Source organism: Callionymus lyra, chromosome 4 (assembly GCF_982586985.1).
Source record: "Callionymus lyra chromosome 4, fCalLyr1.hap1.1, whole genome shotgun sequence".
NCBI lineage: Eukaryota > Metazoa > Chordata > Actinopteri > Syngnathiformes > Callionymidae > Callionymus > Callionymus lyra.
The window spans coordinates 33,322,214-33,349,021 of NC_141821.1; the positions used below are offsets into that span (position 1 = coordinate 33,322,214).

General features: G+C 39.4%; 1 protein-coding gene across 2 annotated transcripts; it reads left to right on the plus strand.

Moving 5' to 3' along the window:
* Nucleotides 1–424: 424 nt before the first annotated feature.
* On the plus strand, nucleotides 425–25,928 carry nck1b (NCK adaptor protein 1b). Of its 2 annotated transcripts, XM_087789915.1 has the most exons (5): nucleotides 425–566; nucleotides 10,046–10,100; nucleotides 10,371–10,611; nucleotides 20,689–21,443; nucleotides 22,514–25,928. In XM_087789915.1, exons 3-5 carry the CDS (start codon nucleotides 10,386–10,388, stop codon nucleotides 22,712–22,714), a joined length of 1,182 nt encoding a protein of 393 aa, XP_087646041.1. In that variant the 5' UTR covers nucleotides 425–566; nucleotides 10,046–10,100; nucleotides 10,371–10,385; the 3' UTR covers nucleotides 22,715–25,928. The 2 variants fall into 2 exon arrangements, with proteins under 2 accessions (XP_087646041.1, XP_087646042.1); XM_087789916.1 differs by lacking the exons at nucleotides 425–566; nucleotides 10,046–10,100; nucleotides 10,371–10,611 and adding an exon at nucleotides 11,916–12,075.
* Nucleotides 25,929–26,808: the final 880 nt, after the last annotated feature.

Sequence of the window (26,808 nt, forward strand, 5' to 3'; positions counted from 1 at the left end):
AATGGATGCATTAAATAAACCGGTAAACAAAAAAAAAGATCTAATAAACTGAATTAAAACATTACTACTGTATACCAATGGGCATCCACGTCAGATAAGTTGCTATTAATCACGAGTAACATAAAACAATAGATCGAATGTAAAAAACATTCGGCAAAAAAACATATTATTATTCTATGTTATTACTCATTGTTTCCATTTTAGTGATTAGGGTGTTCCTTCGGCCAAAAAATGTCTAAAAAAAACACATGATGCATGCAAAACATCAGCAGCTGCAGTGCGGTGACGAGCATATCCAACAGCCAACCGTCAGCCTGTCTATATCTAGACAACCAATCAGAAGAGCGAAGGCGGGCCCTCTGGCCGCGCCGCTGAGCAATGACATGCTTTGATACAGAGATGGTATTCCAGCGGGGCACTGAGGCTCGCAGCTAGGCTAGCTCTTTGCTGTGGAAAAATAACTGTGGTCTGGACACGACTGTCTCCATCAAGCCACCGTTTCGGGGCGACATTATTTATTAAACGTACCATTAAGGAAACCCCGAGATTTGGTCCACAACACGCAGGTAAGACAGTCTTACGTCTGGGTATAAATCTGAGCCTCCGCTAACTAGCTGTTAGCTCTAGCAGGGACCATTAACACACTCAACCAGTTGTCGCCAACATGGCCAACACTCTGCTCCCGCAACTGCTGCCTCCGTGTCCCGAACCTTTTGGATCGGTCTGTGCGGGGTTCTCTTAGGAACCCCTGGGCTTGTTTCCTACACGTAGGTTAGTAGTCCAGGCTGTCAGGCATTCGTTGAAGATGCTTCAGTGTCTGCACTGCACCACGTTACTGATGCTTTTGTCTCACCTTGTAAATGTTCACTTAAAAAAGCGGATTTAGATGGTGGTTCCTGTGGTTGAATGGATGTGGATTAGGTTCGGGACGGAAAGTCCACTTGCATGTGGGGGAGCAGAGATTGGGGGTAAACCTGGTGATAGTAACGATCAACTCCCAATGGGATTATCAAAGAAACATAGTCTAGTTACAGTTAAATGTGAGTTAAATGCCAAAGATAAGTTGGTTTATCTTAAGTTTGATGTATTACAGTGTTATCCGACTGGTCTTGTAAATACAATTCCAGGGATACAAGTTTTCAGTTTCAGTTTGGATAAATATTAAGAAAGTTTTGGATTATTAAAACTGGTGAAATGCACTCATTTCTGGTCAACCTCCTTAATATTAGTTATACATAACTTGCTCATTTAAAATCAATGAATTGAATGAATGTTAAATCAGAAAAAAAATGCATAGAAAAGGCAAATAATAGCCCAGATGGAACAATCACTCCTTAAATTGTTTAAACATACAGTAATGGAAACATACTGCACACTTGTAATGTATATTTAACTAATGAAGTTAGCGTTGGAAGTGACAGATAATTTCAGTAAACATGGCTGGTCGGACTCGGCCAGGCGATCGGCATATCCATAAAATTAGTGTACAAATCTATGTCAAAGATATTTGGCAGACTCAGAGATATATTTATATTTGAAAATATGATGGGAATTTCAATGAATGTTTTACTCGCCTTATGTTTTGCGAGGGAGTTTTGTTGAGTGGAAACTTGGGAAATATTCTTTAGATTTCACGATCAAACGTGAAACGTGACCACTACCGATATCCCGGAAGACACAAATACACGTACTGTATATCTACATTGTTGTAAAAAGAAAATATATTTTAATATTTCATTTTAATTAATGGTATTTGGTGTAAGCAAATTGGGTCATTCGGGGCTCCTAAATTACCCTTTGAGCTACTGCTAGGATGCCGTAAATGTATTTGATCACCACTTATTGTATCCCATTTTTGAAATCTGTCACCAAGCTCTTTTTTTTAATGGTAAATGATACGTGGCTCTTACTTGTACACTTTAAACTAAGTAAAGCTAATGCAACCATTTTCAAACACAGTCACACACTGATGGGAGTAGGCTGCGACGCAGCATATCAGTTTAACCATCAGTAGAAATCAGTGTAAAGTGAAAATCAGGGACACAATGTCGTCTGGAAGATTTGATTGGACCCACAACTTTTCACGCCACAACCCAACCACCTTAATGGCGCCACCTTAACCCATGAAAATGCTTTAGTAATTGAAATGTTGAAATTTAAAAGAAGCCATTTCCTTGGATTCCTGACTGTTGTTGAATAACTTCCGACTCCTCAGGAGTCAAGTCCACTATTCAAATGACCGCCAGATGACCAGTTACAAATTCCCTTTCTGCTCGCTAAAGTTTTTCTTTGCCAACATGTTATTGACTTGGAGGGAGCTGGCCCCGGCGGTCCAAGGGCCACTTTAGCCTGTGCACACTGAGTGCAGTGGGTGTGAGGAGATGTCGGAGCTACAGTTCAAACATTACTCACCACCACAGTCGTCAAGAAGGGATGAATAACCACTTCATACGTGATTAAATTTAGGATGTGTATCGGTTTGAAGAGATTATAAGTGGCATGACACTGTATAAAGAATACACTCAAATTCAATAAAAACACTCAAATTTCAAATTCCGCAAATATTTAGATCAAGTTACAATTTTGTTTGTTTTAAGAAACAACATAGTTGTTGATTATCATGCTTTAAAAGAAAAATATAATATGCTAATCAAATTGAAGAACTTTGTGCCTGCTTTGAGAATGTAGTAAAGATGCTTTTCGGATAAACTTAAACCCCCTATCTTTACCTCTTTATTGTTTCTACTTGACACAAACAAAACTAAGCAAAATACCAAGCTTTAAGTAGCATATTGAAAGATAAGAACATGTTGATGCTGCTGGATTATTTGAGAAAATCTTTTTGGGAATCATATTTTTAATTATATAGTATAGTAATTATATTATTTTACAGTCGGCACAACATGAATCCATTACCATTCAAAGTTATTATCAAAAAGTGCTATAACATTTCCATGGGTAAAACAAGAACGACATAATGGCTGCCTTGGTTCAATATTTTATTGGTTATTACGTGTGTTAGCTTTTTCGTTATTTTATTCTGTACTGACGCCACAAAACAATCCTATTATGTGTTTACAACACTGGCAATACAAGATTTGGATAATCTATGTTCAAGAAGAAGAAATGATAACACAATGTTTGGACACTTAATTGTATGTTAATGCCTCCCTGACACAGTGGTTGTGTTTGCACCTTTACAACCAATCTCTTGGACAATTATCTTGTATTTTTGGTTAACCACTTTGAATTATATGTTTTTAACCATTTCTATTGTGATTTGCCTTTTGATTTATATAAAACTTTTGAAAATAGAACATGTTTTAACCTGTACATTTGCTGCAATAACTTTGATTTGAAACCCAGTTCACTTATACAAGTATATCTGTAACGTTTACAATAATGACAAAAGTTTGTCAATATTAGTCTCTAACACTTGTTACCTAATTTTTTTTTTAATAAAAAGGGTGTAAATCTATGGATTTATCCACTGCCAGACCAAATTCACAAAGTGCAAAAATCCATCCTACTCTCTGATCATGGGTTTGAAGGAAGTAGCATCCATTTCAAATGCTGCATTCCTATAGCTGTTTTCAGCATAACTAACTAAAATAATCCAGAGACGGATTCTTACGGCCCAAGCAAATTTGGTTTAAATGTTTTTTTTTTGGGTTATCTTAGTTTCATGACTAAATGAACATCCCTACAAAAACAATTGGAAGGACTATACCCCTCGATTTGGACATGACATAATATACAGAAATAGAAACTTTTGAGTTTCTAAATCACTCTTTTAGACTTACAAATTAAATCTTGATAATTTTGGCACATTTAATGTTAATGAATTCTATTCAAATTCCCCAAAGTTATTTCCCAGAGGAATCAATAAAGTTCTGTCTAATCTTAAACCCTAGCAGCAATGGCCTCTTTCTTACTATTTGCTCCAGCTTTACCCCCCGACATTTCCTAGCAACGTCCCCGGGAGCAAAATCTGTCCCTACAGCCTGAAGTTAAACACCATCTGGTAATTAAAACAAAAAGATTACCTAAAAAAAAAGAAAAGTGGCTAAACGTGTGAATTTCCCTGTATTGGTTATAACCTAAATAATTGTGATGCAACATTCGTTCCCCTTTTCAGTTGTGTATTTCTTCAGTCTATTTTCCTCTTTTTTTACCTGCTTTGGTTTACCAATTTCACAATATTTTATTTTACCTAACTGTAATAATTGTAATAGCTGTTACTTCCATAAAACACGACAGCTTTTGTGGTTGAAACTGGGCTTTTTTCTTCCTTAAATAAGACTCTTGGTCCATTAACTCATTTTGGGGTTTTCTATGGGCTAGTCCATAGAACAAAATAAGGATGTGAGAATATGAAATCAAAACTAAATGTGCTGAAAACTAGAATTCATTGTGGCATGTCAAGTCTAATAAATTAGATGTTTATTTATCTATTATTACTATGGTTTAGTGAATAAATATAATGAATAATTGCTCCAAATCAAGGCATACATGTGAAATCCCATAAAACTGAAAGTAAAACCATTCTAATCAAAAATCGTATTATTTAAGTTAATGACAAATAAACCCATTTCTATTTCATCTATGTTTACATATTTACACGTTAACTAGTCCAACATTAGATTTCTGATGTATTTGATAGTTAATGTTTCATTTTTAATCGTGTAGCTTTATATGAATGGAGTTCTAGCAAGTACATTTTTCTAAGTGAACACATTTGATCTCTGACTTTTCCATAGGACGTGGAATTCATCCTTCCCTCAACATACGGTTGCACACAAGTTTCAACTCGCGTGTCTGCCCGACTGCTGTCCCAAGTGGCTTATTTAGTCCTATTGTGACTGTACCCTAGGGCTCATATTAGTCAGGATGTTGCAGGCGAAGAGGAAGTCGGTGTATTCCTTTCACCCCTGACACTGGATGATTATCTTGTGGTTTACAAATGATCTGCTGTTTTGACGGCTACAAAAGCCTTGTTTCAACTATTTTGGACCCTATCCATTTTTTTTGATGTACTTTATTACTTCTTTTTAAGGATCTGTGCAAAGCGTAAAAAAGGATAAACGTTCACTGTCTACTATTACAAATGATCTAAATCCTGTTGCTTTGTAAAGTTGGATTAGTCATGGGGAAATCCCCTCCAGACTTCAGAGGGATGTGTTAACCTGATTTAAGATAAATTAAGTTGCTGCCTTCATCGAAGCAATCATTCATGTCATCACGACCCCAACACAGTCACTTTCACTCTTATGAGTTGATGTTTAAAAGATATCTCAACATTATCGTCCTTCATTGTTACCTCGAACACTTGTTTGCTTGTGTTGGTTGGATTGAAGTTGTTTATGTTGTTATTAGGGATAGACAAATGTTGATGGTGTTCTGTAGTTTTACCTGATTTTGGAAGGTTCTGAACCAAAGGTTTCATTATTCGCTTGTTCAGTTTATGCCGTCTTTGCAAAATATAATGATAGGGTCAACTTTTACACGAAGCAAAAGCATTTTTAGATTATATTTTAAGTATCGCTTTTGCTCAGTTTTTTCTGTTCAAGCAAGCTCAGTCTTCTGCATTATTTAGCTGTCTTGGGTATTTTAGAAATCTATTATAGAGATAGTGATACTATTCATGATGCAACAGGTGGGAAACATGCAGAATGTCCTCTCTCGGTAATTTTACAAAAGAAAGATTAGCTTGGCGAGCAAATCGTTTTATTTTTCAGAACTTTTAATCTCCAAAAAATATATTCTGTGTCAGGAAGCCGGTGTTCTTTTTTTTTCAGTGGTATGGTGATGAATCCATCTACTGCACACGCATAAACTCTCACACACACACACAGCTGGCCAAAGCTCTATGTTGATGATGACACCACTAGTGGTGAATAAAGATGACCGAGCAGGCAATACGAGTTCGTAAAAGGGTATGATATCCAGATCATTTTCTCACAGAAAGCATAGAGCATGATGCTTGCCTGAAGGAATTTTTCAAATTCGTGCTTGTTGATCCATGTTATGAGAGTAAATCTCTGGAAATTCTCAAAGGCCATTAGCCTGGTTCTATTTTAGGTTGTTGTAAACGGCCGGCAGTGATCCTGAGGGGTGAATAACCAACTGCCTTCACACATTTATGGTTGCAATGTGTTTCGACTTTGATTTGCACCAAACGATATACAGTCTGGGGTAGTGTCAACAAAAATGAGACAAATCCAAATAAATTCCCAGCCAAGACGTGTTAGGTTCCATATAAATAAAACGAATATTGTTGAAAGAAATCATGCAAGTACAAAAAACACATGTTGTAGACGTGGAAAGAAAAAATAATGTTTATTATTATTGCACTTTAATGTGTACAGTGACAGTTTTAGAATAATTGCATAATACGGTTATGTTTTGTTTTTTCCAGTAACGTAGTTTTTTAATAAGAAAATCCAATATCGCAGAAATCGGCAAAATAAATCAATATTGTATGTCAAATGAACTGCATATGATATTCACTGCGGTATAAACCATTGTACTGCAGCTATGCTAAAGTCAACCAAGTCGGTGGTGAATATCAATGATGTGAACTGTTATTTGAACTCATCTGAACCAAACTGTTGGTCCTGCTCTGTCAGATTGCATCACTTTCCCATCATCGGGTCACCCTGGGGTCCAAACTTCCTGTCTCACAGCTGGTCTGCCAATGCTCCCATGACCTTACTGCTGTATAGTTTTGAGTGGATCTAGTACAGCTGTGGTGAGTTGTGATGTGTTGTGTGTTAGCTTCTGCAACTCATGTAAACAAGAGTCAAAAATGGCTCCCGTTGTCAACATCCTTTTTTGACCTGCTTTTCTGTTAATTTTGAGGTTTTGGTGGAGTAGGAGGAAGTATTGCAGTGCCACAGCTGCTGAGTGAGCACTGAGTATACAAGGTACATTCCAGAAGACAGCAGAGCCCTATGATTTTAGCTGGCTGTCACAGGGATTAGGTTACTGTCTGACTCCGTGAGCTCATAGTGTAGCTGCGTGAATGCCTCGGCAATCCTGGTAAGCACAAGTTGCCCTTTTACTTCCACAGCAAATAGGATGTGGGGTCTGTTGCTGGTTTTGACAGCTTACCTGGCCTAAGCAGTATCATGTTGTTATGATGCCAGTTAAGCTCAACATTTAAAATGTTTTTCAGCAACCTTGACATAGGCAGGATCACACTGGACCACTAGGTGTCCTTTGTACAGTATTGTTACTGTTTAATAGTGACTAGGAAAGTGTGGAAAGGAACTTGTCTCAATTACAAAACTGCGCTGTGTAGTTGTGGGTTTTTATCTATTACAATGCTACTGACACCCTTTTATAGATTGTGGTTAGAGCCCTAACTGCAGATATGTTTGCACTCAAGTGAACATGAGAGTTTTGTTGATAAGTTAGTGTTCTCTTCTAGGCCACTACTTCAAGGTTGAACATGACATAGTTTTGAAGCTCATTATGCAGGGATGCCTCACTATCATAGTTTCCTACAGGGACCATAAGAGCCATCACAGGGCTGTTCTAAAACATTTTCTATTAACCGTCTTCAACTGTCGAAACAATTGACTGTCTTGTAAAGAAACAATGTCACCAATGCCAGTCATATCAGATTGTCAAAGGTACCCTGTAAAAAATGAATTGATAACCGAGGATTAAAGCTCCGATTTTTTTATTTTTTTTTATACATAAATAAATAAATATCAATCACTTAATGTGTTAATCTGTTAAATTGGCCTTTGGTGAAGGGTGAACCCGGGACACCTCTATGTGGAGTTGTGTATGCTCGCCAGTGCCTGAGAAGAAAAGTTCCCTCCAGGACTCTATAAACATACATGGAGGTAAATTGGTGCCTCTTAACTGTCTGTAGGTAGGACGGTACATTAGTGGTTGTCTGTTTATATATAGCATTACCATTGCTTGTTAGGTTGGCATACAGAGTACAACACTACACTAAGCTGTGATATCTGGATATGCTCGTAAATTTTCTCTCCAGGATCCTTTTGGAAAATAATCTCAGTATTTTTTTAATTCACATAGAGCTGCAGCCGTCGGATACTTTATTGTTGAGTATTCTATAGAAAAGTTTGTTGATTAATCAGAGGATATTTTTCCCATAGGACAAAATACATTTCACTTAATGAATGACCATCCAGATACAAAATAATCAAAAAGGAAAATACTCTTTAACTAAACTATGTTTATTATTATGTTGAAGCATTTTGATTCTTGAAAAAAGATTGAGGTGTTATAGGGATTTAAAGTATGAAGCAGAAAACTAGTCAATACATGACAAACAATTCAAATAAAATGAGGAAGAAGTTTTTTTGTCCTATCAAATAATAAGATCACATTATTTTGTCCTCTTATAAAACCTGTAATCTCTTAAACCTAAAAGTGAGATTTGTATATTAAGTAATTACTTACCTACTTACGATACATTGAAAAAGCCTGAAAAAGCATTCCAATAAGAGCCAGAAGATTTATGTTGAAAAGGCGTGTGTATATATATTGGCTAACTCAATATTCATAATACTCTCAGTGAAATATTTCCACCACATCTAGCCACTTGGTCATTATTAAATTATTTTGTAGGTTCAATACACAATGAAGCATTTTATTTGTGGCTTCAAGTGATGTTGAGAAGAAGAAAATACATATTTACCTTGTTCCAATTTAGTTTAATTATAAAATATGTAACTTAAAATGTTCATCATTTGCACAAACCTGCAACTCTACGTATGCAAATATTAACGGTAGGTAGAAATGTGTTTGTCACTTTTGTAAAAACAATTGTGGGACCACTTTGCGTTCATGTGTTTGGAGTTTTACTGTGACCAGCACTCCTGGCTCAGTTTGCAGCAATGAGATTACTTTACAGCATCTGTTGCCCAACTTTTTAGATCCTCTCTCATATCTGCACTGTCATTAATGTGCACTTAGTGCTTCGCAACCCTAGACGTAGAAGTGCATGCGTGGGGGTGGACGGGCTGCTAAGGATGGGATCTTGGGACGTGATAATGCACTGTGTGTTGCGTTGATTGGGAAAAGAGGTAATGGGTGTATATACAAAGAAATGTATACCGATGATGGTTATACTACTTGAAAAAAGCATTTCCTAGATTTGTTTTCTAGTCATTGTCAATCTATTCCAAATCCTGCCACCAGATGTCCTCTATTTGCATGAAGAGACCTTTTGCAATTTATTGATTCTGCTCCTCATGGTGATTAGTTTGAGAATTGGTTTTTGTCCCTCTGCTGTTTTTGTTTGCTTAAGATCAGGTTTTGGTTCTAGTGAAGGGCAGTTGAGGCCGAAACCTAGACCCCCCCCCCCCTCAAGTGATTTCGATCAATGAGGTCAGTGTCTGGTCTGTTCACTTGGTCAAGGAGGTGAAAGGTAAAACTCCCATGACATCAGACCATACATCGACTTTGGTCACACTTCACTCGTCGAGTGTGAATCCAAACATCTGCTCCATTGAAACCAGCATGCCCATTAGCTGCATCTGTCATAAGACCACTTTTTCAATGTGCTTATTGTTGGGAGTTTTCATAGTGAGACCACACAGCTGCCTTTACAAAACTGAACTTGTGATGAGTGTTTCGGTTATCTATCTTAAAATTAGATAAGGTTCCCGTCTGTGCTGACTTCATTTAATTTAGACCAAATCTGTTTAAAAAAAAAAGTTTGTAATATATTTAGTGTGGCTTAAACTCATGATAATGTTCCACTTAGAGTTGTAGTAATATAGGACATGTGGGATAAGGTTTCAATTTTGCATGCACTTTTCTCGTAATAAAACAATAATCCAAAGTAAGAGGCCTCTAGTCCTTTGAAGACTCCATGGACGTAAGTAATGAGTATTTATAGAGCGCTTTTCTAGACCAGGGTCACAAAGCGCTTAAACAATCAAAACAATACCCAATAAAATAAAACCTAAGATGAAAACAAACATGTCTCAGGTTTACAATTTAACACAATTTATATTTAAGTTATTTATAAATGACATGTATCCTTTTCTGATTCCAGACCATCAGAGGTGATTGTTGGGGTTCTTGACGTTTCCAGCTTTGATGCAGTACAGGTACATTTTCTTCTAAAGTTTTTTAACCTGATTGTGTCACCAGCAGTGAGCACATGATGCAAATGAAGGCAGCGGAAGAGACAAAATTAGAACTGTGTCAGATATGATGCATGTTGGTTACAAAAAATATTATCGTAATGTGTGTTTGATCCTGAAACAACTCATTGATTTAGAATCATTCCTGTTAACACGTGTTTATAGAAAATGTATGCAAACATGTTTTTGTTGATGCATTAAAAACTTTCATTGCTCTTTATTTTTCTCTTTCAGTTCAACCTTTTCAAGATGACGGAAGAGGTGATTGTCATTGCCAAGTTTGACTACATGGCCCAGCAGGATCAGGAGCTGGACATCAAGAAAAACGAACGCCTCTGGCTCCTTGATGACTCAAAGTCTTGGTGGAGGGTTCGAAATGCCACCAACAAAACGGGCTTTGTGCCATCGAACTATGTGGAGCGGAAAAACAGTGCAAGGAAAGCATCTATTGTCAAGAACCTCAAAGACACACTTGGTAAGAAATGTATATTCTAACATACATACATTCATCCAATTGATATCCAATCATTAGGCGTTTTTACACTTTTTAAAATCCCATTCTTCAGCTCAATTCTGTAGGTAATAAGATATGAACTTCAATATTAAAGTCATGCAGTTGTAATCTCACCTGACACATTTTGAAGTCATGTCTCTTTGAACATATCTTTGTTTGTTGGTTAATGTTTAAATCTCAAATCTTTTCCAACGGGTCCCTTCCATGAAAAAGTTGTGGACTTGGTGGCTTCACAGTCTGGAGAGGATCTGAGGTTTTTCTGAGGTCTGTTAACCAGAAGCATGTCTCCACTTTAACTTCAACACAAAGTGCAAATTATCTTTTGGATGGCCACGCCTTCCTGCTGGCTCCATATGGTCCTTTATATCTTCTAGAAATCCTGGTTACATTTTCAAACGTTATGATGTCAATGTTTTTTCTATTCAAAAAGTGGCCGAATGAGTACGGTGGAGGATTACTTTTCATTTATATTATGCGTTTGTAAAAAAACACATTCAAAGATATTAAATGACTAAAAGAAATCCTATAGCTGTGCACGCCCAAGTGTTGGTGCGAGTTATTTTCACGCTTTGTGCAACATCCACTCATGAAGTATTCTTTGGGGGGGAAGTCTCCCTAATGCCTCGCCCACATTTCAGTCATTTGGGAACCCAATAAAAACACTAATAAAAAACACAAGCTGAAACGTATTAAGGCATCGTTACTTACTAAGAGGTCATGGCGAGCCTGTAAGTACTCCACCTTTTGTGAACTTTATTACGGTCCATTAATGAACTTGAGGCGTAATGACGTTGTGCATTTGTGGATGTGGAGGGGACGGCAGCTGATGACCACACTCTTAGAATGCAATGTGGGAGCAGAGACCCCTGAAGCACGCCAGTTGCTGGGCGTGGAGTTGTGTCATCTTCTGAAGGAATGGTGATCGTAAGGATTCATCTGTCCTGGGATATTGTTAAGTTTTCTGTTTATATAAAAACTGCCTGTGACCCTGTACACCAGTTGAACATAGCAGCCTATACACGTCAATAAACTATAGTCGGAAAGAATATAGATTTTAGATTAAACAAAAAAAAAATGCTGAAGTTGCTTTTTCAGATTCTTTACATCTCGTTTCTTTGAGCTTCTCTGTCCTTCATTCTCTTTCTAAGCCTCCCCCTCCCATTGCCTCCTTCTTTCCCTCTCCATGGGGCCTCTGTACTTCCAGAACTAGAGGCCTCACTCTTCCCCTCTCCTATTGGCTGATCCAGGCCACATGGTTGAAGGAGTGGGCTGCCCTCCTCTGCTATCTGCCCAGTTCTCTGAGTGAGTTCACATGGAATAACTCGACAGCCGCGGTGGGACGAGGACAGGGGCTGGGAAGAATACACTTAGAGAGAGTCGGCAAGCCCAAAATGGACATGGCTAATCTATTCAAACATTTCTTCCGTAAGTTTTCAATTTATTTTACATTTTTGGCTGGAAATCCTGAGGCTGGAGCGGTTCTTTCATTCTCTTGCTTCAGTTGTGGCATTGTCTGTTTTCCGGGGAGGCTGTTGAAGCCACATTGAGATCAGTCCGGGCTTGAGTTCTGCGCTCACATGTAGTCGAGAGGCTGTCGCGACAGCTTTTGAGGCAGCGTCTGCAAGCTTTTGGGTGGATGTGCCTTTGAAAAGCCTTCTGCTGAGCTGAAGCCTGTAATTGCCTCAGCAATCCTTCTTCTCTTTCTTTTAAACACACACACTTACTCTTCCCGCCCCATTTCAGAGTCGGTGGACGGAAGCTTAAATATTGTTGATCATTTTCCTCTATCCAACTTTATTCCACTGACTAGCTCTCTGGTGTGTGTGTGTGTGTGTAGATAATCCACCTTTAGTCATATGTTTTCAGGAAATTGATTGAGTTCAAGGCCTTGTTATGTAAATGTTTCAAACTGAAGTCTGCTTTCTTATGAACCTCCCTCGGGGCGAGCGAGCTCTGTCTGGGAGGTTCCCCCCACACCTCCCGGCAATCATGCGCTACAGTTGAAGGGATGTGGGGTGCTCGTGTAAAACACTGTATTCATTGTGTAAAGAGGACGAAAGGGTCCGTGTCAACTGATGGACGCCGGCTCCCATCTCCAGTACCTCTCAGGGTTATCAGAAGAATGTCTTTGTCCGGGCTGCTCCGTGGACTTCCCTGTCACACTGACACTCTTTTCACAAAGGCCTGGACGTTGCACCCTTTTTGTCATCTTCACCTCGTATCTGTGAGGTTGTATAATTATGCAGTTAGAACCGTAAAAGCATAGATAAGCTAACAAACCCTGCCGCCTGTAAAAAGAGAGCTGTTAGTCTCTTCTTTCTACTCCCTCTGTTTTCCTCTTCTCAGCGTCCCCAGTGAGCGGAAACTCTAATTTGAGCCACATTTCTCCCTTTGCATTGGAATAGAACAGGAAATAGGAAGTTGAATCATTGTGCAAGTTCTGTCTGTAGGATTTGCTCTCAGTCTCATAATGCCTTTGTTCCCATTGTTCCCCTCCAACTAAAAATCCAATAAGTTTCACTTAGAAGTTGACAAACACATTTCAGTGAATAGTTTTCTTTTCTGCTACAAGTTGTTGTTAAGTAGCCATTGCTCAACCATACAAGCCTCCATCAGGCCTCCAGGAAGTGAGACCAGGTCAGCGTTAAAGAGTAACCATTGTCAGCATGTTATTAGACTAAACCAGCTGAAACCTGTGATCTTGTTCACACAGTGTGTGCTTCAAATAGCAATTATAGTGCCCATGTTTTTAAGTTGGCCGTTTATTTACTCTTTATGTTGATAATGGCATAAAATCACCATTTTAAATTTAGTTTCTGACCATTTTTTTCACACAGTAGGACTCTGGCATTGTTGGAAACGCACTGTGTTATTGTTATAACATTTTCTTTTTACACACAGAAGTCTGTCTTTTTGACAAAGTCTTCTCTTGCTCTGCTTGTTTGCAACTGACAAGACTCCAGAGTAAAACTGTAACAAAAGTGCTACAGCTCTGCTCTGGCAGATGGTGCCATGAATATATACATGATGATCTAGATTTAGTTGGCTGAATGCTCAAAAATGAGATGACAATAATTCACCATGGTTTGTATCTCAAATGGATCCAGAAGAGGTCATTGATACATGTTTTTTTATTAAGCTCTTTAGCTGGTTGACGGCTTTAACATTGGTCGCGTTCCTGGATGTTTTTAGAGGATTTTTGGGTGTTTATTTTTAATCAAATCTTCAGGCGGTCACATCACTTGGGACTAAGTTTATCCTTTACAGTAAAAGCAGCCGAATGGAGCTCTTCTGTCAGACTTGTCAGCTGCCTGCTTTGATGTCCCAAAATGGTGAAGTTGAAAGAGCTTTGCTTTGTTTCCTGTGCAGCAATCATTCCGTCGTCTCGGCAGTATGATTGAAGCTGTCGCTCTACGAGGGCAGGCCACACATCCCCACAGAAGAATATGCCAAGTCACGTTCGTCATTATAGTCGGCGTCTAATCGAGACCCACAATCTGTGCACATATAATCCTGAGAATCTTTGGAATGTCAACTAAGAAATTCTCATTAATACGCCAGTGATCAACCTCAATAATCCGTCATCTTCCTCTGCTGTAAGTGCAAGAATGATGATTTGATTTGGTCAGTACTGCACTGCATGCTCCTGCAGCCCGGTGATGCTGCGTCAGACAAGCTGACGCGGGGTGTTGTTGTCCACAGAGGAAGAACGCAGGAATGGAGGGAAGCCGAAGGGTCGAGAGGGCTGAGGCAGACAATGCCCAGAGTTACAAAACAAAAGCAGTTCCCGGTCTGTCTCTGCGAGCAGAACAATCTTGCCCCCCTCCTGCGAGCGCACCTCGTCTATAAACAGAAAGTGAAGTTTTGTACGTCTCAAAGGTATCAGGTCTTTGTAATTGTCCACAATGATTTAGTGAGCTTTGACGCAACACCGTTTCCTTCCTCTGCATCCTACCTGCAGGAAATGCACAGGAAAAAGCATCTGACTCTGAAAGAGAGAAGTTTCCACAGCTCACTACTTCCTCATTCCTGATTGGTCAATCTATTCCTGTTTGTTAAAGGATTTTAGGATGCTAAGCACATCTATACATGCTCATGCTAACTTCACTTTGTTAGTATATGATAAGGTTCAAAGGAAGGATTGTCTTTGGCAAATGACAGTATAATAATGATTATAATGTTAAAAGCTCGTTCTGTCTTTGAGTTGATGACAGATGTCTTGCAGTGTCTTACATCTGTTCACGCTTTTTCTGCAAGAGGACCAGTGATGTCATACCCAGAGTTATCTCATCCAGGAATTTAAAATAGAAAGCACCAAAATAGATTGTAAAAAAAAAAAAAAAAAACGGACAAGAAAGATTATTTCATGTGGCAGTTTATTTTTGTTGATTCTTCATTTGACTATCCTGTATAAAAAGGCATTTATAATGTGTAAAGATAAAATTTATATCAAAGATTGCAGACTAAATGGGCATGGCTGGTACACAGACTCTGAAGGTATTATTGGGAAAAAAGTTACTCATTTTTTTCTCATTTCTATTTTCTTCCTGGGAAATGATTGCACTTGCGAAGACGTATAGATTTGTATATGTATATAACATATAATGTCATTTTGCATCACACTATTCTGGTTTTATTGTTTATTCAGTGGCTACGCAAGTGTTGAAGATTCTGTTGGTCACTGGTTATGAGTATATTATTTAAATAACTAGGGTATTTTCCTCAAGTTGTACATTTACCTGTGCTGGTCTTGCTATGAAGACAATGGTTGTTGTTTAAAGCTTCACTCCACTACCCTCTAGCTTTCTTTTTCTGGTGTGAAAGTTCAGTGAGATAAGAGAGGCTGATAAAATGTCAAAGAAAGCGAGGGCTACTCTTCTTCACAGCTTATCAGGTGAACTGTGTGTTTATCCTGTATCAAAATGAAAGATGAGCCTCTGTTGAATAACAAACATTCATCCACGTATCTACAAGAACATGAAACCTTCTATCAGTGGAGCAAGATAAACACTTATTGAGGCTTAAACTGTAACTAAACTTTATGACGAGTCTCGGCTCAAACGATGCCGTCAGATCAGTGGGAGAGAAAAACGTAGCACAGCATCCACGCCTGACTTCCATTGTCCCCTTAAGAGCAAACACGACCCTCATATCAGTGAACGGTGACTTCAGACTCGAGAGGCGTTCTGCATTCCTGCAACTTCAAACTGGAGCAGTAAACGGTCAAGATCGCAGGCCGATGATGCCAACAGAAACACATCATCTGCAAAAGCAGTGACTCATTGCCGTTCACTCCTCCCTGTGACTGCACCTAAAGTCCTGTTCCATCTTGTTCCTTCAAATCTTTCATCTTTTTTCTCACCATTTTCCAGAGCTAAATATACTATCTCTTTTGGAAGATGATCTTCAGATGTTATTTTGAACGTATTTTTATTATATAACATTTATTAATCAGTGAGTGAGTGTCTCCACTTTCATATAAAGGTCTTATTTATTCAAGGATGACCCTTAACCTATGTTTGCACCCAACGAGGTCACTTTTAAGTGCACTGAAGACACATCCTGAGGCGTCCACCTGCACCAACATGTCCACTTTTGTCTCCGTACACCTCCCTGCTTCTACTTGAACAAGTCATTCTGGCCCGTTGGTTGTGTCGCCTGCATTTCAACATGTATCTATCCCAATGCATATTTAAAACCGCTTTGCTGGTCGAAAAAAATCTAATTTAGTTTGCTGCATCACTTGTTTGAGATGCAGGAGAGATCAAAATGCAGAGTTCAGCAGAAAAGTTCAACTGGTAGAAGCTGATGATTCATGGGTTTTGAGGAAAAGTTCATTTCTGTGGAACAGATAAAAAGCAGAAGTTTTCACAGCAGGGGAGAAGATTACAACAGAAACATTTTTCTCAAGTTTGGTAAATTGGTAATTGGTTAATGCGAGATCAAATAAGCCAGAAATGATACTTAACTATTGCCTCATCGGTCTAATAATAAGCAAACGTTTATTTACTGGTTACTTTTCGTCACTTCTCTTTTGAAAAATCCTCTTTTTGGTAGTAACACAATCATCTTTTAAATCCTTGACAGTAATGATGTTGACAGAAAGAAAAACAAATTCAAACAAGGGTGAAATTAGAAGCAGGTTCCCGCTCTGACCGATGTGTCGATACAGTAAAAAGTGACGCATCTTGGATAACAGGAGACGCAGCAACACCTTACTTTACACTCGGTCATCATCTCTTAACAGCCAGTCTGCGATCTGTAGTTACAGTGGTGCGACTAATGACAGGTTTGACCGGGAAGCAATTTGACCTTACCATGAAATTTGTCTCGTCTCAAGTCGTGACACCTTTTCGGGACAATCAATCAGGGTGGTAGCAGATAGAAGTGGGTGTGCGGTGGCGCATTAGTCACGTTCCATTACCAGGGCAACATGCACTGTCCACCCTGCTGACTCCAACCTGCCGTCACATATCATTTCATCAACCTGACTGTGGATTATGCAAGGGACGGTTTTGAAAATGTAATCAGTTTTGTATGGGCCGGCCGTCAGACAGTCTAGTTTCACACACGTTCATTATGTGTTTCTGCTTATGTGGGTTCAACTCCTGGTATAAACAACATCTCAAAATGGTTACAAATGCTAGTGATAGGGTCTCATCTCCAGTTGAAAAGTAAAAAATAAAAAAACATTTTAACATCTTACACAGATTACTTTTGATTCCTTTCACAGTTCACAGATCAAAAACACACCTTCAGGGTAATTGCTAGTATTGCCCAGAGTCCACATTCTCTTACATCGATTCAGTGTCTTGTTTAGATCATCTTTTTACTTAAATAGCGCTTTTCTTTTTGTTGATCTGATAATAATACTGGCCTATCCCACACATACATAAGTTAGAATAGATGGAGGTGTCAACTTTTACCCTTTTTTATGTGTCGACATTCAGAAAAACTTCAAATCCCATTGGATTCAAGCCGTTCTAGTATTAATTTGATTATTTTCATTTATAGTTCAGCCCTAGTCTACAAGAAAAAATGTTTTTTCTGATAGTGATTATTTTCCTAAATAATGTTACAACAATTCAATATGCAATTATTTTTTCAATTTCCCCTTTTTTTATGCATTTTTTCTCTAATACGATAAATAATTCACTTTATAGTAAAATGTATTGTATCTTTGGGATTGTTAAGATAAAGTTATTAAGCCATTATTAAGATAAGGGCAAATTAAACATACATTTAAATAAAGGAAGAAGGTTAATTTAGTTACTTTAAATACAGTTGCAAACAGACGAGTACTATAAAAACACCTACAAAAACGTGTGATGTAAACATTTATATTTATTAGTCAATAATAAATCACACAAACTTCTGTGCAGAGTAAAGAAAAGTGCAAACACTGGTCACTCATTCTGCCTTTTTCTTACTGCACATTTTTGCACAGTTTCTCTTGTTACTCCATTATATTTAAGTGCATCTCCTGTCATACACATTCATAAATTGTAATATACACAATTTGAATTGTTTGGTTGTACAAGGTCACAAACTTTTGAATAGCACACACATGCAAACACGCCAGCAGCACATTTTCATCATCATATTACATGATTGTTCATGTGTTGTCAAATCTAACTAACGTGTTGAATCGAGTTGCAGTCGTACAAAGAGTTTGGTTATGAGCCGTGATACTACATGTTGTTGAGACACTGGTAGCATTTTATCCACACAGTTGTCGTATATCGTTCTTCTTTAGCTTCTGTAGACGTCAGTGATCAACGGGTTAAAGCATTTTTACGTCTCTCTCGATTGTTCTTTCCAGCCGTGCTCGGAGCTGCTTGTAAAATCACAACCTTTGTGATATTATAATCACTTTTTTTATTATATTGCAAATGTAATTAATATTTCAGCCCAATCGTAGACACATTTAAAATGGGTAAATTAACACTATTATAACAAACAAATCATTTTTACTGTATTTAACGTTTGAAGGCCTCATTCCTACTCACTGAAAGTAAAATCTGTTGTAAAAAAAAAATCGATCTTTAAGAAATACATACAATGGAAAACTGAACAAATAATAATTAAAAAAACAACTTATAAAGTCAATCAATCAATTATATACTTGTTTTTTCATTTTTAACTGTGATTCAAATACCATTTAACTTTTGATCTTAAAAAAAAATGTATCCAAGAAAATCACATATATGACCAGTAACTTGTTGGAACCATTGTTGGAGTTCCGTTCTGTATGCTCTTTGTTCCGTGCAAGAACACCCGGCTTCCAAGTGGAAATACTTGTCCAGCACCACAATGACCACAGGCTGCCTCGCTCGCCCCTTAAACCTCCATCTGTCATTGAAAAAAGGGTTGCTAATCCTGTTTCTTGGATGGTCAAAGGTGAAGAACAGTTCAGAAATTACATCTTTTATCGGCATTTGTGCAGCTGGCTAATTGTCAGTCGCACCCCTTAACCTGCACTGGAAAAGTGGCACTTTGCTGAAACACTTTAGTAAATGAGCAGATTTAAACGCAAGCGACTCGTGGAGGTACGAAGGCAGGTTCAGTCATCATGCGATAAGATCATTTGGCTTTATTTTCTGCTAACTTTACAGCCATTTAGCTTCATATGATATCCATTCTTGTTCTCAGTGAATTGAAAAAAAGGTCTTTTTCTGCAGGCCTCGACCATTTTTTTTTTGTTTCCTGAGCACCCAGGTCTAATCCTCAAGAATGCATTTGGATTTGAGCGTGTATGCAGAGGCTGGGGGTGAGAGGGTGGTGACGACTGTAATGTGGAGGGGGAGATTCACTCCCTCTGAAGGGACACAGTACCACGGGCTAGTAATCCAAACTTAACCTTCCGAAGGCAACTTGATTTGAAACTTAATCAGGCTAAGTAACAGTGAAGGTAATTATCAGAGAAGCACAGGTGGTGCATGTCCCTTTAAATCACTCCGATTACTGGAACGTGTGAGCACTTTAAATCAATGACTTCTATTCCACAGATTACACTGTAGTTTCTGGTCACCATGATGAAAAGTTAAGTTAGCAAAATCAATAGCTATTTGTTTTCTTGTCATGTTCATTGTTGCTGAGGACTGTTTAAAGGCCTGCTGGTGATTTTGGTTGAATATTTTTGATTGTGTACTACTCCAGCTGAATTAATTTTTCGTTTCAAAACTTGAAACTTACCGCAATTTAAATAAGAAAAATGAAAATGACTTAAGATTGACGAGGTGGAGATAGTTGACAACTATAAGTACCTCAGTGTGTGGCTGGACAGTAAACTGGTCCTGCAACACAGACCATGTATATAAGAAGGTTCAGAGTAGACTGTACTTTCTGAGGAGGCTTCGATCATTTAACATCTGCGAGAAGCTCCTCTGCATGTTCTACCAGTCTGTGGTGGCCAGTGTCATGTTCTATGCTGTGGTGTGTTGGGGTGGAAATGTGTCCAAGAGGAGTGTCAACAGGTTGGACAGGTTGGTCAGAAAGGCTCTGTGGTTGGAATGAAGGTGGACTCACTGGTGACAGTTGCTGAGAGGAGATCCCTCGACAAACTACTGTCCATCATGGACGATGACAGTCATCCTCTCAACACTGTCATCAGTGAGCAGAGAAGAAGATGGAGTGAACGAATGCTCCTCCTATGATGCAACACTTATAGACTCAAGGACTCATTAATTCCTCGGGCTATTAAATTGTACAATTCTGAGTTCGGGGGCAGGAGTGGAGTGAATGTATCTTAACATTCTATTCTATGTTAATCTTTGTATCCTTTTTCTTTGATCTATGTTCTTTATCTTAAGACTTAGATTGTATCATCTTGTTCTTTATTTCTCTTGTTCCCTTATTTTTATTTTTATGAATTATTGCTGTATTGCTGTGTCTAATTGGCAAAAAACAATTTCCAGAAGGAGACCTCCTGAGAGATCCATAAAGTTCTACCTACCTAACCTAAGATTGTATTGATGTACTCCTTGTTTTCCTCATTTTCGTTTGATTTCAACACGTCAACATGTCTCCGTCTTTCAGGAATCGGGAAGGTGAAGAGTCGGAAGGGCGGCTTGAGAGACACGGCGTCAAACTCGGACACGGACATGTACGCGGACAATGGCGAGCGCCTCTACGACCTGAACGTCCCGGCGCTGGTCAAGTTCAGCTACGCGGCGGAGCGCGAGGACGAGCTGTCGCTGGTGAAAGGAACCCGCGTGATCGTGATGGAGAAGTGCAGCGACGGCTGGTGGCGCGGCAGCTACAGCGGGCGCTCCGGCTGGTTCCCGTCCAACTACGTGACGGAGGACCTGGACGGGACGGCAGGGGCCGGCGGAATCGGCGGGTTCGGAGACACGCCGGGATCTTTGACGGAGAAGCTGGCGGCGGTGGTGAACAGCACTACGAATGGGAACCGGGTGCTGCACACGGTCCAGGCGCTCTACCCTTTCAGCTCCGTCAACGACGAGGAGCTGAACTTTGAGCGGGGGGAGGTCATGGAGGTGGTGGAGAAGCCGGAGAACGACCCCGAGTGGTGGAAGTGCCGTAAAGCGGATGGACAAATTGGCCTGGTGCCTAAGAACTACGTCAGTGTGCTGGACTCGACCTCCAACAACCCCACAGCCGGGCCCGCCGGGCCACCCACGCCCGACTGCGACTACATCTCGCCGTCGGTCACCGGTCGCTTCGCGGGGAAGGAGTGGTACTACGGCAAGGTGACGCGCCACCAGGCGGAGGTGGCGCTGAACCAGAGAGGCACGGAGGGAGACTTCCTCATACGAGATAGCGAGTCATCGGTGAGTGAACTTGACATCACTAACCCGCTCTCACATTGTGTGAGGTTTCAATGTTTCATAGCTCAGAGCGGACGATCTTTTCTCAGCCATCTCGAGTCATAACCATTACAGTACCTTGTGGTTTAGATACTCACTTCCTGTTTCTATGCACAACGAACTGTGGACTGTTCTGTGATGACTCATTTTTAATTGTAAGATAATCAAATCAATATGAAAGGGACAGCTTTCCAGCTACTAGGTTCAACATCTTAACATCTTTTTTATAGATGCATTTATAATTGGGTGCATAAGATTAGTGGAAATATATTTTAGAGGCGTTCTTTATCCTGTACACTTACTTTCTGACGATATGTCTCTCAAACAAATACAGATTTCAGTTGTGAATAGGCTTGTCTTTTGTCATCCAGTAGTCTTTAATCTCTTGGATTTAGATGCCGTCGCCACAACTGAAAAGGTTTTGTTACTTTCAGAACATCTTCTTGTAGCCAGTCTTTAAAATCTGTTTAATTGGCGGGAAATGCCTTCTCTGTCAACAAATCACATTCCTTATGTAATCGTCCGCTGAAGAGAGGAAATCGTGTGGTGTGATGAAGGCGTGGGGCACTGTGTGGGAATAATTTAATTATTATTTATTTTAATTAGTCAACATTTCATAGCGTCAAATGCTAACTTAAATGGTAGAATCAGATAGTTTACCAGAGCAGTGCATTATGTCCGACGCAATTAAGCTTTGAGGTAGAAACCTGTGGAATCCTGAACTAACGATGAATAAGAGATATTCTTGGAATACTTCTTTGCATCTTTAAATAGGCTGAAAACGTTAACGGCAACATAAGGCGTCAACACTAGCTATGGACATGTCTGGCTGCCCTCACAAAACTGGCCCTGTGGTGTCAAACCAAATTCTTCATGGTCACGATCCGTCCACAAAAAAGTGCAGGAGAATTCTAAATCAACTATTCTGGCTCTTTTTTTTGGGATGTAAGAGCTCGAGCTTCTGAGTCATCCTCCAACTACCATTGTAAAAAAAATTCGAGCACTTTGACCAACTCCATTTTCTGTGTTCACAGCCTAACGACTTCTCCATCTCGCTGAAGGCCCAGAGCAAGAACAAGCATTTCAAAGTTCAGCTTAAGGAGAACCTTTACTGCATCGGACAACGCAAGTTTAACTCCATGGAGGAGCTAGTGGAACACTACAAAAAGGCTCCCATCTTCACCAGCGAGCAGGGAGACAAACTGTACCTGGTCAAGGCTCTGGCCGCCTCCTGATCCCGCTCTTAACACTCACCAGATTGCATCCATATATAAATATATATAAATATCTATAAATACAGCAGAACGTACAGTCGAGTTCAAAGCCTGAGGACTTCACCTGGACTCAAATGCCCAAATGTGTGAGCATTCCAAGAGGAGCGACGGAAACAAAGGACTCCTGAGACTGTGGACCTCTTGGTCACTTATTTAAAACCATTCACGCCATTTATTTCCACCTTTTTCTGTTAGCATTTAGATTTTTTTTTTCTGTCCTTCATGATATCTAATCTTTTTACATTTCTTCTTTTTTTAATGTGACCTTTTTTTCTAATCTAATGTGTGGCTTTTTTCACATGTTGGCAAGAATGTTTTTACATTTTCAACTCGATGTTTTCAACAGACACGCTAATCTGTGACCTCTGCTAATCCTGAATAAACATTTGAGTGACCAAAACATATTTATTGATTCTATCAGGCGGCCGAGATGTCGCCCGGTGCTTGTGAGGATTCTTCCAACTCTTTTAGCTTGTCGGCCATATTGCTGTATCAACCTGACCTGGGAATGTTCGGGCAGTGCTTGAACGTCCATGGACTGAGAGCGCGAATGAACGCGTCAATGCTGTCCGCGTGGAGCGGAATACTTGGATCGATCTTAATCCTCGGAGGTCGTGTGACGGGTCAAAGGAGTATCTGGATACTTGAGTGTAAACGGCGCCTGACGGTCGAATCGTGTTGGCTGTTTTTTTGGAAGAAAGAACATGAAAGCTGCTGTAATAGAAGCAGGACTCGAGTCAATGCCTCTGCCATGTTTGTGACCCCGGTGGGACAAAAGTCATTTCAGTAAATATCAAGCAAAATTAAAATCGTGCAGTAGAACAAGTGTTCAATCCTGTTTGCTAAGTGTTTAAAATGCTATAGTTGGTTCACAGTACTAATTGAAATGAGGCAATATCTGGAATATACCTCCAATTCATGACCACAAGGAATATTGTATTGCCAGGATGAATCCATTTGAAGACGAATGTTATATCATACGTTTCTTAAATGAGCCTTAAAGAATCTAAAGCAGGTCATTTTCTATTTAGAAATAATTTAAATTAATTTAAAGTAGTGCCAATTGATATTGCAGAAATAGAATTTCTGCTACTTAGTGGCAACAGCAGGTATGTTTTGATGCTCATTTGTTACCTGAAGTAAACAAAACATTTTCCTAAAGTACATGCATGAATATTTAGTTGTGTTAGCAGGTCACGCATCTAAAGCTATTACCACACATTGACATGATTTCTTCATATAGACATTACGGAAAAGCTAAAGTGACTTCACAGACATGGCAGAGGCTCATGTGTCCATCTTGGGTTTCAGAAAAGCCTAGTTGATCCACTTGCAGAAGAAGAGTCGTTGGTGTATTCTTGCTTATCTTTTGAGGTCATTTGACCAGTAAAAAATGGCTGAAGCGTGACAGCTGATGCGTTGCCTAAGAGAGAGTATCTCTCCGGAAGGAGGCGAAGGCGAGGAAAGGAGGAGGTCAACATTTTGTTCTCTGCAGCGTTTGAAAGGGAAGTGTGGGCTCGCTTTGATGATGTCACGTCTCCTGGTTCGATGAAGGGTCATGACTGTCTTTTTGCCTCTCATTACGAAATTGCACTCTGGACCTGTTGCTGTGTAGAATTTGCATGTCCATTTTGTGCTTTCGCTTTCACTCTGGTTTCCTCCCATTTCCCAAAAAAAAGAGCACGAAGATTGGTCAAAGACTTTGAATGTGAGTTTAGGAGAGGGATTATTGAAACGGACCGAAACACATAGAGGTGTTGCTTTAGGACCTGAACTACATGCGTCTGTACAACCTTGGATGCAGCAGACGAAGAAGGCGTTGACAATGTGCTGGACGAGCTGGAGAAGTTTCTCCGTGTATCATTAGAATCCTCTCCTAGTCGTGTGCTTATCGATGGATTAATGCATGGAAAGTAAGGTTTGGGTCGGCGACTCGTGGCAGCGCCTGGAGTGGCGTTGGCAGGCCGCCACTCTCGCCGAGGGAGATGATGATGATGATGATGATGAGGATGATTACTACAATCGCTCGTGATGAGTTCTCCAGCTGTGGCCAGTTGAAGCAGATCATGAGAGGGAGGTAAAGAGAAGGACTTCTTCGGAGGGTAAATGGAAAAACAGGCCCTAAAAACAAAAGGATGAAGGGAGGGGACTTGGGAGGATGTGATGGTCTTGAATATCACTTCCAGTCATTTTTGGGCGGTGAAATGGATGGACGCCAACTCTGATACTGCAGCTGGAGGGATTCAACGGCTTCCACGAGGAACTTGGCTTTCAGTTTAACCTTCAAAAAAAACTGGGGTGGATCACAAGTTGCACTTTTAGCTGACCACACATGCTGAACAAAATCTGATTGTATTCTGTGGGTTTTGAAATTGACCAACTTTGTGAGTGACCCGTCTGTTTTTTTTTTCCTCCTGAACTTCCAGTTAAAGTGATAAAAAGGCCAACGCATCATGCCCCAGTTGAGAGGATTTTGGGAGATTATAATGTGCCTTCACAGCTTTCAGTCAACCAAAGGTTTAGTCCGCTTTTTTTTTTTTTTATCCTGATCTTCCCACCGTTTTGGTAAAGCTTTGCATGTCGGTGGAGTGTGATTAGTGAGCGAAGAAGTGTCCTCATTCTCGGCTGAACCGTCTATTTTTGTCATGTGTGAAGCCCAGAGTTGATAATGTGTGCTTTGTATCAAGTGACCTTACATAGTGCTATGTAAGAACCAGTGAACGGTCGTGTAAGAGATAAAAAAAATCCTACATCTGTAATTTATGACAGCATATTAACTTTAGCAGTTTGGCCGTTTAAATATGTAAAAAGTTTGACCACTGAGTACAGGACTATACAGTGAAATCTGCGTGTATTATCAAGAAATATTTTAGTTTTAAAGGTCAAAAGAATAGACTAGAATATTTCTTGATGATACGTAGAATGAAACAACGTGTTCTTTTTGGTGCTTTTGTGCTGCTTAATTCCATTTCTCTGGTGTCTTGCCAACTTTCTGTTTCCTGTTCGAGAAGTCAGCGGCTCCATGTTATGGAATGATAAAGGCAGTGCTGTGAAATTTTAAATGTCATGCTCTTAATACTGTTTCTATGGAGGGTGGGAGGCTTGTCGTCAGCAGGTGTAATATTTTAGAAGAGTTTATTAGAGTGTTGAAAAGTCATAATAAACACCATGAAATTGAACCTGTGAGTTGTTTTTTCATGACTTCTTGGAAGAGGAAACGACACCATCAGTTGCACCATCACAGTTGTCGAATGAGATTTTTTTTTTTTTTTTTTTAGAATCCCTTATTAGACCCGCGAGGGGAAATTCGGTAGTGCTTTTGACAGCCATCCACACATACTGATGGGAGTAGGCTGCACACCTGTGCCAAGTCTACCATCAGGAGCAATCAGGGTAAAGTGTCTTGCTCAGGGACACAACGACACAAGCTTGTCTGGAGCTGGGATTGAACCTGCAACCTTTTGGACTGCAGGCAACCACTCTACCATCTGAGCTATGACGCCTTCAAACAAATCAATACATTCAAATAAACTAACCTAAAAAGAGGCACAAAGAAGGGAAATTCAGAGAAAAGGGTCAAGTTAGCAGCAGAAAAACAGTTATTTTATCTACTTCCTTTGTCAGTAAATGTTTTCTTTGATGAGATGAGATTGAAATATTGTAAAAACAGCAACTTTACTTGCTGAATATGGAATCTGATGTATTCCAACATGTAAACACAAAAGTTAGTAATTTCTTTTTTTTTAAAGGATTTCAATAACGACTGAATTGGTACATTTCAACTTTATCGCATAATCAATTGGTGTTTTTAAATGTACAACAAAGCATCCTGCCCACAAGAGCTCACTTTATTTAAAGAAAAAAAAGGAATTAAATATTAATGTAGTTGACTCAAAAAACAATTTTATTCTCGCAAGAAAATAGGCTTAGTTTCATAAATACAAATTAAAAACCATCTAATAAAAAATTCATTGAGTTTTGTATGCAAAACCTTCGTTTTCAGGTAAATTCAGGTACCATTTTTGTGAATTATAAAACGGAAAGGTTGCACATGT